This window comes from Pygocentrus nattereri, chromosome 28 (assembly GCF_015220715.1).
Source record: "Pygocentrus nattereri isolate fPygNat1 chromosome 28, fPygNat1.pri, whole genome shotgun sequence".
In the NCBI taxonomy this organism is placed as follows: domain Eukaryota; kingdom Metazoa; phylum Chordata; class Actinopteri; order Characiformes; family Serrasalmidae; genus Pygocentrus; species Pygocentrus nattereri.
This window is the reverse complement of record NC_051238.1, coordinates 1519744-1531477: the sequence shown is the minus strand read 5'-3', so window position 1 is coordinate 1531477 and position 11734 is coordinate 1519744. Positions and strand designations below refer to the sequence as shown.

Genomic DNA, 11734 nt, shown 5'->3' with positions numbered 1-11734 from the left:
GTTCTCCTTACTTTATGTTAAGTTTTATTCCAGTGCATGAACCTGCTAACAAATGCTGTTGTGTTTTGGAGCTCCATCGTGCTTCAGTGAAAAGTGTGCTATAGTGGCTGGGTGTCACCTCGGAGCAGCTAGCCCTAGCTCTGAGACTTTTAAGAGGCCAAGAAACAAGATAAGAGAACGTATAAAGCTGTTTTTTCTTTAAACATTGCAGTGAAGATGAATGGCTTATGCTGCTCATGATTCAATTACAAATAATAGTTATTTTTTAATTAACTGCACCAGAGCAGCTGTAGTAGCACGCAGATTTAAAAACTTCTTTAAATTTAAAAATCTTTAAAAACTTGATTTGAAACATTTCTTTGTTTAAATATTGCTTTGTCTTTTCAGCCCTCATTACAAATGTTGTATTTTGTTGTATAAAAAGTTTGGGCACAATTATTATTATATATATATATATATGTTAATGTATAACAGTACCGAAAGCCCCAAAACATGCTAACCACAAGCTAATTTGACCCTTTATGAGCAGTGAACTTTTCCCCCGTGTTTGATTTCATGGTAAAATAGAACCAGTCAAGTCATCCTTACTGCTGTTTCATGAGGTTTTAACATTCAAGTTTGCTCAAGGAGCCCAGATTATTTGCTGTTATTTATCTGCAAAAATCTAAGTAGTTCCTAAGCAGTGTGTCGTATATGTAACTGGCTGAGTTTTCACAGCCAGATACAGCTGTCATTACTGAGGAAGCTAAACCAAACATTTGTTTATGTGGCCATTTACATGAACACAGGCCTACAATTTTATTCGACGGCATCGCATAACTATGTTTAGTCGACTTTTTTCTAGCTGACTGTCGCTTAATGTGAGGCACTTTCAATGAAATAAAAAAATGAACCTCTTTTGTTTTTATGTCTCAAACATATTGTCAATGCACGATGCTGACAAATGTTAGATTATTTGGAATGCAATGATTATATGTCATATTTAGCCATCTGGCCTAATGAGAAAGTTACATACTGCTGCAGTTAGAAGATTTTCATTATGTTTCTATCAGGCTTTTTCAGTTTTTATCTTTCCTTTACTTTGTTGTGTCGCTTGTTCAACATGTAAACAGTCTGCAAAGTCACAAAGCTCAGTGTCCATTTATCACCTCTGAGATTTGAACAGTAACGTGGAAAATCTGCCAAAAAGTAAAAGATTGATTGATTTACACGGACTTAACGTTATTTTTATGTACTGCACAGTGGAAAGCAGTGTAGTCGCGCCTTTATGACTTTTCAAAGTGGATTGTGTTCAATTCTGACATGAATTCAGCTTTTTGTGTTTAAAAGTCAAATGAACTATTCTTCAGTTAACAGGTCAAATGAAGCAAAAGAGGTTTTATTTTTCATGTTTGCATTTTTCACGTCACTGAAAACACACTTAAAATATTAAGACAAACAGGTTTAATCCCAACATTGTGTGATACATTATTTATGAAAACATTCTACAATATTGTTCCCACACTCTGGAAAAGATCCCAATGTACACTACAGCTGTATGATAAATTGCATTTTAATGGTTATCACGGTGTGAGCTACTCACCGGACTCTCACTCCGGAAGTGTTGTATATAAAAAGAACAGTAATAGCTGCTGTTGCAGCACACTCACATCGCCATAAGGAGCTACATGTGTATTTATCAGTATTTCTCTTTGTAGGCTTTTTAGACAAAAGGTTGTTCAAAAAATGCTGTGAGCACAAAATACCAGGAACAAAAATGTGCAACATGTTCTGGAGTAGCTATTATATCAATATTGATTTTTCAACCAACCAGTCTGAGGACAGGTGTTTATCGAACATGTTATGCCTGCACACATGCACACCATCTCTATACTGTAAATTGCTGTGGATAAAAGTGTCTGTTAAATACATTCATGCAGAAGCTTTCGAGAGTCATGATTCATGAGCAGTAAGGGTTTTTCCACATTTGAGATCTTGCTGGTGGACTTCGTACCACATGATGTAAATTTGATGAGGCAGGAATCTGTGAACTAGGATCATTTCACGGTAATAGCAAGGGTCATAAGGGTCCAGCACCTTGGAGGGAATGTGTAGGCCGGCTGTCCGAATGCCCATGTGGGAAGAAGGTTTCAGCCCAGCTTTCTCCAGACACATTCCCATGTAAACATCATCTATTGGCAGAATATTGATGGAGTGAGACATATTGTAGATGGTCCTGGCAGTAAAACGTGAAAGCAGGAAGCCTCCTCCGCCACAATAGGGAGGATACCTATTAGATTCCTGCACTTGGACCGGGACATAATATTTGCTGGCCGAATTCCTGATTGGCCCAACATTCTGGATTATGTAGCCAGTAAACAAGTGTTTGTTGGCACCATCATCACCCAACCCTCTGAGATACACCACCATGTTATCTGTGTTGGCGAAAATGTCATCATCCCCGTTGAGCAGGAAGTGGGCGTTGGGGCAAAATTTCTCCATCCATTCCAAGAAAAGGATCTGCTTGAGTGTGAGGTTGAAGAAGGAATCATGAAAGTCCCACTGCAGAATGTCCTTGTGTTCAAGGTTCTCTGCTTCCAGGAGTTTGTTCAGCCTCTGCTTCTCAAAGCTCTGTCCAGCAGTCCCGGCTATAAACACGGTACGAATCCAGACGCCGTTCTGCAGCCTCTCAGCAGCCCATGTTTTCCGCAGCACCTCCCGTCTGTCGTAATTAGGTGGAGAACTCTTGATGACCAACAAAAGAAACACGTCTGAAGACTTCTCGGGACCCCCACACTTGTCAGGAACGTTGAGCAACATTGGGAAATGGCGACAATGGCGGTAATACAGGAAGTCTTGAATGTGTTTGGGCAAGAAGGAAAATCCTCTGATATTGGAAGCAGATGAGTTCTGTTCACATTTGGGAGGTAAACTTGGAAAAACTTGAGGCGTCCCAGCTTCGCTTTCAAGATTCCCTTCATATTCTGATAGTGCAAGCTCATCTTGATTCATGTCCTGGAGATATGTTCTCACCAGTAGGATCAAGCACAAAGTTCCAGTAATGAATAAAGCTGTCGTCTGCAGCTTCCACCCCCTCAAACAGATCCCTGGATTGAGAAGTAGACAGTGAGCAAGTTAGATTTTCTGCAATCTTATAAACATCAGCTTATCCCCCCAAACAATCAGATACATGAAAATGTGAATTAAAATGTAACAATTTTTAATGTAGTTAAACAGGTTCCAGTAGGATTTGTCTTTGGTCATCTTCTTGCATAACCATAACATTTATCCCATACAAGTCAAGTTTTAAATAGTGAGTTGACAGAATTCACTCCTATATTATTTTAATCTCCTCTGGGTGTGTATAATATAGCAGTGTTTAGAAGCAGATAAACAGTTCACCCTAAGGGGGGGGGGGTTGTAGATTAGATAGATAGATAGATAGATAGATAGATAGATAGATAGATAGATAGATAGATAGATAGATAGATAGATAGATCCTGAAGGAAATTTAGTAGCCAGTAACAGACACACAACACTGTACAGTGATTAATAAGGGTGTAGACATATAACAGGAATAAATATAAAACATCCTATTTACAGGCACATATACAAATAGAAAAATACAAGAATCTGTCCAGATGTGCAAGATGCACAATAAGGTACGCAGAAAGTACAATATGTGCAGCACACTGTCTATATGTGCAGATGAACAGAGAAACACAAGATAAGCATGAGATGTAAGACCCATGATGATTCATGATTTAACATGAGAATCAGATTCAGTCCTCCTTTTTCTTCACCCTTCTCTTCTGGCGCCCCTGGGAAGAGCCTGATGGCTCTGGGAACAAAGGATCTCCTAAATCTGTCGGTTGAGTAGCTCTGTGATAGCAACCTTCCACTAAACATGCTCCTTCTGTCCATGATGATGGTGTGCAGTGGCTGGCCATCATCCTCCATAATAGAAAGCAGTTTGTGTAATGTCCTTCTCTCAGCCCCCTTGACCACAGAGTCCAGTTCCACACTGAACCCGCTCGCCTGACCAGCTTGTCCAGTAGCATCTTGCCTCTATTTTTCATGCTTCCTCCCCAGCACACCACAGCATAGAAAAGACAGCTGGCAACCATGGTCTGATAGAACATCTGCAGAAGCTTCCTGCAGATGTTAAAGGACCTCAGCCTCCTCAACCTATCATCCAGTTGCAGCCCGAGATACCTGTAGGTCATTACCCTCTCCACTACAACCCCCTCAATAGAGACTGGCTGTGTGGGTGGCCTAACCCTGCAAAAGTCCACTACCATCTCCTTGGTCTTGGTAGTGTTCAGAAGCAGGTTGTTCCCACAGCACCACTCCACAAAGTCCTTCACCAGGGTCTTGTACTCCTCCTCCTGCCCTCCCCTTACACAAGCCACGATGGCAGTGTCATCAGAAAACTTCTGCATGTGGCTGTAGTGGTGCTGCAGATCAGATCTGATGCTTTTATGTATGAAGAGGGGGTAGAGGGGGTAGTGATGTCTGTGCCGTCAGCGTCTGGGAGGCTGTTGATGTCCAGGCAGACAGAGACTGAAGTATCAGGAGCTGAGAAGAGGTAGGGTGTGGAAGTGACTACTGGACATGCAGGTGCTGTGGAGATCTGAACAGGGCAGTCAAACCAGTTGTAGAAGATTGTCTCTCTCTGCGTCACCGTCTAACGCACTGTCTGTCCTCTGCTTACAGCCTGTAATGGTCTTCATACCATTCCATACCTCCCTCATGTTATTCCCCCTTAACTTCTGCTCCACCAGCATCCTGTAGGACTCCTTGGCCTCTCGCAAGTGGACTTTGAGCTCCCTCTGTACGTTCCTAAGCTCCTCCTGGTTGTTGTCTTTAAAGGCTCTCTTCTTCTTGTTCAGCAGACCTTTGACACTGCTGGTTATCCAGGGCTTGTTATTAGCAAAGCAGCGCATAGTTTTCACAGGAACAACAATGTCCATGCAAAAGTTCATGTAGACCATCATGCAGTGTGTAATCCCCTCAATGTCCTCCCCATATGGTTCCTGCAGTACACTCCATTCGTTGGACTTGAAACAATCTCTGAGAGCCGCTTCGGCTTCAGGAGACCATTTCCTGAAGGAGTGAGTAGCTCCCCTAGAATTAAGTGTGTTGTGCCGGTGCGACCCTTGTTCGGAGCGGTAGCAGCTCTTCTCGTGTGTAAACTAAGTTATTTCTGCCCATTTGCATGAAAACAGGCTCCATGTCATTTTGTACATACAAACACTAAAAGCAATATACGCATACAGAAAAGAGAAAAAGTAAGAAAAAAAGTGCAGAAACAGTACACAAAACACAGAGCTACTGAAAAGGCTGCCACTCACAGCAGTGCCGGAAAAGCACTCGAAACACACTGTTCCATCAAGACCCCCCAAACTAAACAATCACAGACCTCTATGTCCCCCATATACAATCATTACAACACTTTAGATGTCATGTAAATAAAATGTAAAATTGAAAAGTTATACAACATACAAGCAAGCAGCTCACATGGACCCTGCACTCTCATGATATCTCACTTTTAACACCACGAATGCTATGTTGTTTTGACCGGTTCCACCTGTATTCCACCTTCTGCCATGACTAGACATGACTGATATGGCTTGTGACTGTTTTTTGCTGAATTTCACAGTAAATTTAAACTCAGTAAAGTTTGTATGTAAGGTCTTCCATGAGCTCCTCTGACACAGACTAACCTTCGACCGATGTACATTCTGGCCTCCACTGCTCTCGCATTTATTTCCCATCTACGCTGCCTTGACCCAAATTCTGCAGTGGCAACCGTTCTTCCTGGCTGGCTCCGCTTTCTCTGCTGGCTCAGGTTCATGGTATTATCTGCCACGGTGCCCCCTCAACTTGCAACACCAGTTGCTCTGCCACCCAGCAAAGACCATCACCAGTGGTTGAGTCAAGGTGAGAGGGAGTAGGTCATGGTGGGGGGCCTGTGCTGAGTGCAGGAGTTCTGGCTTGTGCCAATACAGGACATTTGCCATGGACAGTGGCAGAGAGGAGTGCTGTTGCTGCAGTTGTCTTAGCCAGTAACACTGGACTTGATGCAATGAGCTGTGAGGAGAATGGGAAGAGGTGCACCGATGAAGAAGAAGCCCACAGAGCTGAAGTTCAGCTGCCCACCAGACCCAGAGCAGGGCGTACCAAGGAGCCACTGCGGCTATGATGCGGCTCTGAGAGATGTCACAAGTTCCAGTAACCTTCCTGATCAGCCACTTACAGCAGTAATGTCATCTTTCTCTGTGAGAAATTATCAGAAGCTTGCGACTGTAATAAACCAAATCAGATCATCCTCATGTGAACTTGAGCCTGTTCCCACTTCTCCCATTAAAAAAAATCTTATCTGTCAACAAGTGCTATTCCTGGTAAAGTGGAATTTGATGTGTGAAGAGGTTCATATCACGGACAAACAAGTTTTGCAAGTTTAAAAAACCTTTATATAAAAGTATAAACAGATGAAAATGTACATTTCACTGTGCAGTCCTACAGCCCTTCAGCCCAACCTGTTCAGCTTACAGCCCTTTAGCCCAACCTGTTCAGCTTACAGCCCTTCAGCCCAACCTGTTCAGCTTACAGCCCTTTAGCCCAACCTGTTCAGCTTACAGCCCTTTAGCCCAACCTGTTCAGCTTACAGCCCTTTAGCCCAACCTGTTCAGCTTACAGCCCTTTAGCCCAACCTGTTCAGCTTACAGCCCTTCAGCCCAACCTGTTCAGCTTACAGCCCTTCAGCCCAACCTGTTCAGCCTACAGCACTTCAGTCCAACCTGTTCAGCTTACAGCCCTTCAGTCCAACCTGTTCAGCTTACAGCACTTCAGCCTCATCCATTCATGCTTTTTCTTACTTTTTGCATGAGCCACAACTCAGGGCAGCCGACTCAAAGCGAGATTTAAGACTTAACACTGATAAATCCGACTTGAGTTACTGAACACACGCATTTCCTGTTAATGTTGATTAAAATTACTGTAAAAAAGTATGAAAATTGTTTAAAAGTGGGCAGTAAGTGTGTGTGTGTGTGTGTGTGTGTGTGTGTGTGTGTGTGTGTGTTCTGGCTATTAAAAACACTAGAAACATTTCTATAAATATAAACATTAATACAGTGCAATGTAATAGACAAGTGTTATTCTGTCGTTTAAAGAGTTACTTAGCTCTACAGTTAAAAGAACAGAGGTAGTAATTATTGACACTGTGTGCTTATGTTCTATAATTCAAATTCCATGCAAATGTCCACAGATGGAGCTTTGTAATTCACATCTGACCAGTACAATATAACCACATCTGTGGATTAGATACTTTTCTTCTGTTTCCACTGGAAGAAAAGAGTTTTATCTGGTTCTAAATCTGATTCAAATTGTGATTCATTTGGTCACAAGATTTTTACTTGGTTAATTAAAACTACTTGTTGAGAGAGTTTACTTTGACATATGTAACTATTTTGAGAAAATGAGATTGTTTTGACTCTATTTCGTACATGTTCAATAATGGCTGGGGGTTTGAGCAGAACTTGAGTTGTGTGCATGTGAAACGTGGTTTTAATAATAAAGACCTTCTCTGAAAAGGCATCGTCCATCATTCATCATTCAGCATCAATAGTGCCTTAACATGTGAACTAATGCACTTCTATACCATCATAAATCCTGGCCTTTGAACTTTGCACTGATAACAAGCTGAGTGATCTCTATTTCGGAGGACACAGAGTCGATTTTTTCCAAAAGGAAGTTCAAATGTTGATTCATCAGACCAAAGGACACTTTTCCACTTCCCCTCAGTCCATTTTAATTGAGCTCAGGCCCAGAGAAGGTGGCAGTGTTTCTGGATCCTGTTTAAATCTGGTTTCTTCTTTGCGTTTTAGAGTTTTAACTGCAGCCTTTTGTTGCCCTGTCCTGACTTTTTTGGGATGTGTTGTTAGCATCGAATTCAAAATGGGTATATATATTTAAAAGTAAATAAATCTCAGTTTCAACATATGTTGTCTTTGTACTGTTTTCAAATAAACTTAGTCTTTCAAATGTTGCACATCATTGCATTTTGTTAAAATTTTGCAAACCAACTTTTTTGGAAATGGGGTTGTACATCATACAGTTAATGGACCCAGTTTCTATCCACCACCGCTCATTGGATATGAAAACATTAAAGCTAATGGAATTTTAAGAACTTAAATGTAAATTTTCAAAGACTGACCAACGGCTAGAACCAAGAAGTGTTTATGTTTCATCAGATTTATGTGAAAGCAAAATTGTGAATCTACTCACCGGAGATCTTCATGAATAGTTCACCTGAGAGGAAATCCAGATAAACAACATTAAACTTTGCTTATGAATGAATTTTAGTGTTTTTATTTTTCCATGTTGTACATAAAGTTTGGTCAAATTATACATTTTGTTGATTGTTAAAAATAAATCAATAAAAAAACTGAATAAAAACCTGGTACATGTCACGTATTTCTAAAATCCCTCCATACTTCAGTGTTTGGGATATAAACAGAGTCATTCACAAATTCACAAAATATAGCCATTTTATTTACTATCCAAAACCATGAACCTACATGTGTCTTCTGAGTTTTATATGGAATGGAAATGATAGTAAAATAGTGTAAAATCAGATCACAAGTTTTCTATTTTGCCTCACAACACCCTGCGAGTATAAAATGTCTAGATTTGATTGAACGATTGGATTTTTTTTTTTTTAGTTGAATAAATCTAGTTCTATTACTTGTTACTACATGAACTAAATTTTTTTAGGTCGATCTGACGAACCATTTTTAGTGTGTGGTGTCGAGTGCGGCTCCGACCACCACGGTAAAGAAATCTGAGTCTCTACAATCAACCATTTCACACCAAACCACTCTGAATAATCTCAAAGATGAAATTTGGGAAAATGTGTAAAATTACCTTTTCCCCCAAACCTGCTGAACTGCACAGGAGAATGATCTTCAGAGGAATGTCCTGTCATCACACATTCATGTGTGCGTGAGAGCAGTGTGTTCACTTAAACACCCACACACACACACACACACTGAGCCCTCCCCTGACAGAGACGGAGAGAAAGGGTAATGTGGTGAGTCAATTTGAATAGGAACTGAATTCAGGGCTTCTGGTGGGTCAGATTAAACTCAGCAACCCACCAATTGAAAGCAAGGAATGGACTCAGGTGCCACGTTAATCTAGAGCTTGAACAAATTAACGAATAGAACAATAAAAAAACAGGGACATTTCTGGAAAGGGGACAATTTAATTATTATATTATAACACTCATAAAGGAGGAGTTTACCTAAGAAACAAGATGCCCAGAAGAGAATTTGAACCACCAACTCTGGAGGTGAAACGCTGACGCCTCACCAGTGAGTCACCAGATTGAAACAACAAACTGAGGATGTCAGGAGATAAAATACTGATAACTTTGTTTACAGAGAAAAACACAAATGGAGAAAAAGAAAAAAGAGCTTGAGAAAAAATAAACTGAGGAAACATTTAACAAAATTACTGGGCAGTTTGCTGTGAGAACTCCAGGGCTGAGTCTGAGTCTGAGTCTGTCGGTGAGCTCAGCTTACGACAGACACAGGTGTCAAAATCAGCCTTGATTACCACATGGCAGGTGTCTCCTTCTGGTGGCTGTCCTCGTTATTGCATCTGGCTCAGCTCAAGAGAATAAGAAAGACAGAGACAAAGACAGAAAGAAAAAAAAAACACAAAGGAGTTCCAGACTGAGATGATATGCTAGAGGATCTTGAAGGGGTCTATTTACCATGGGGAGACTCAAGATGGACTGGTAGGTCTTTGGTGTGATTCTGGATGGCCAGTTATCGTTCTCAGCTCATATCATAAACCTGACTCGGTCATGCAGGTTTCTCCTGTGAAATTAGACCTCTGCATTTAACCCACCCTTGCAGTGAAACACTCATATACATGCACACTAGTGAACACACACACTAGGGGGCAGTGAGCACACTTGCCCGGAGCAGTGGGCAGCCCTATCCACGGCGCCCGGGAGCAGTTGGGGGTTAGGTGTCTTGCTCAAGGGCACTTCAGTCATGGACCGTCAGCCGAGGGGATCAAACCAGCAACCTTCTGGTCACAGGGCTGGTTCCCTAACCTTCAGCCCACGACTGCCCCAAACGCTGTAAATGTAAATGTAAATGGCTGTCTCCACGGCTCATGTAAGCTTGGGTATGGTGATGAACTTACAGGCTTTCAAGAACTTGTTGACCACAATAAAGACCACCATGTTGCCGTGGGAAGCAGAGAATTCCATGGCAATGTCCAAGGAGAGGTGTGACCACAAGTGTGTATGGGATAGACAGGGGATGGAGCAAGCTCGCTGGTCTTGTCCTGGGTTTATTATTCTGGGTGCAGACCTGGCAGGCAGCAACATACCCTGGAAACATTGTGCTTCATTCTGGGCCACCAAAAATGCCTCTTTAAGAATTCCAGGGTGCCAATCAAACATTGGTGCTTTGTGAATGGTGAGGTGTGCCTCCATTGCAGGACCTGGGACTGGATCAAGGTGGAAACACAGAGTCTACCCAGGGGACCTCCTCCTGGGTTATGCTCTTGCAGCAGTACTGCTTGAGTGGCAGCCTCCAGCCTCATCACACTGGAGCCACAATCCATGCCACAGAGGAGAGAAGGTAAATTATGATTCCTATGCTTCCAACAACAAAAGGAAGCCCAGAGTCACAGAGCTGAAAGACCACTGCTGAAGTTCAAGCTTTCTTCTGAGCTTCAGGCATCTATTGAATCTGCATAGCATTTTTTTTTGGTGAGGGCAGTGAGAGTAGTAGCCAACACACTGAAGTTCCAGACAAAAAAAACAGAAGAAGTTCAAAAGGCAAAGCCCAGAAAGCGCTGGACCAGTCAGATAGAGGTGGGGGGCAGCCAGTCCTTGATGGACTTGACCATCAGCTTATCTCTCCTCGCTCAAGACTCATCATCACCTGGAAACACAAACACTAACAGGAGACTCTCCAAATACAGAATAAAGAGCGTGGTGAGCCACTGCATCAACACCATCCACAGAAAATAATCATTAATAACAAATAATTGATACACATAAATCTGTATTTACATGAATCCAACAAACACTTTTAACAGCTTTCATATTGACTCTCAGCACATTTCAGAGAGGACAAGCTCCTCGCCAAAACCCACATCATTTCCATTTCAGGAGGAAGGCCTTTGCATAGGGCGGCACGGTGGCGTGGTGGGTAGCGCTGTCGCCTCACAGCGAGGAGGGCCTGGGTTCGATTCCCCGGCCGGGTGACCGGGGTCCTCTCTGTGTGGAGTTTGCATGTTCTCCCCGTGTCTGCGTGGGTTTCCTCCGGTTTCCTCCCACAGTCCAAAGACATGCAGTCAGGCCAACTGGACGTGCTAAATTGCCCCTAGGTGTGAGTGACTGTCTGTGTGTCTGCCCTGTGATGGACTGGCGACCTGTCCAGGGTGTATCGTGCCTTTCGCCCGAAGACTGCTGGGATAGGCTCCAGCTCGACCCTGACGGAGAAGCGGCTTAGAAAATGGATGGATGGATGGATGGCCTTTGCATAAATGGGGAGGAGAAAAACGTAAAATGCAGTCAACGCATGACATTCCTGTTCCATAGTGGGATGTGGAATATGTATTAAAATGAAAAACAAACCCTCTGTTATGTTGTTTTCATGCCATTTAACCTCTTTACTGAAAAAAACAGTATATAAGGATTTCATTGTAAAAATTAAATGCTGAA

General features: G+C 42.3%; 1 protein-coding gene across 1 annotated transcript; it reads right to left on the bottom strand.

Annotated features, from left to right (window-relative positions):
* Positions 1-1428: 1428 nt before the first annotated feature.
* LOC108410953 (N-acetyllactosaminide beta-1,3-N-acetylglucosaminyltransferase 3-like) lies at positions 1429-8283 on the bottom strand. The gene is made up of 2 exons (XM_017682290.2): positions 8269-8283; positions 1429-3086 (listed from the first exon to the last, which is right to left on the bottom strand). Exons 1-2 carry the CDS (start codon positions 8279-8281, stop codon positions 1933-1935), a joined length of 1167 nt encoding a protein of 388 aa, XP_017537779.2. The 5' UTR covers positions 8282-8283; the 3' UTR covers positions 1429-1932.
* Positions 8284-11734: the final 3451 nt, after the last annotated feature.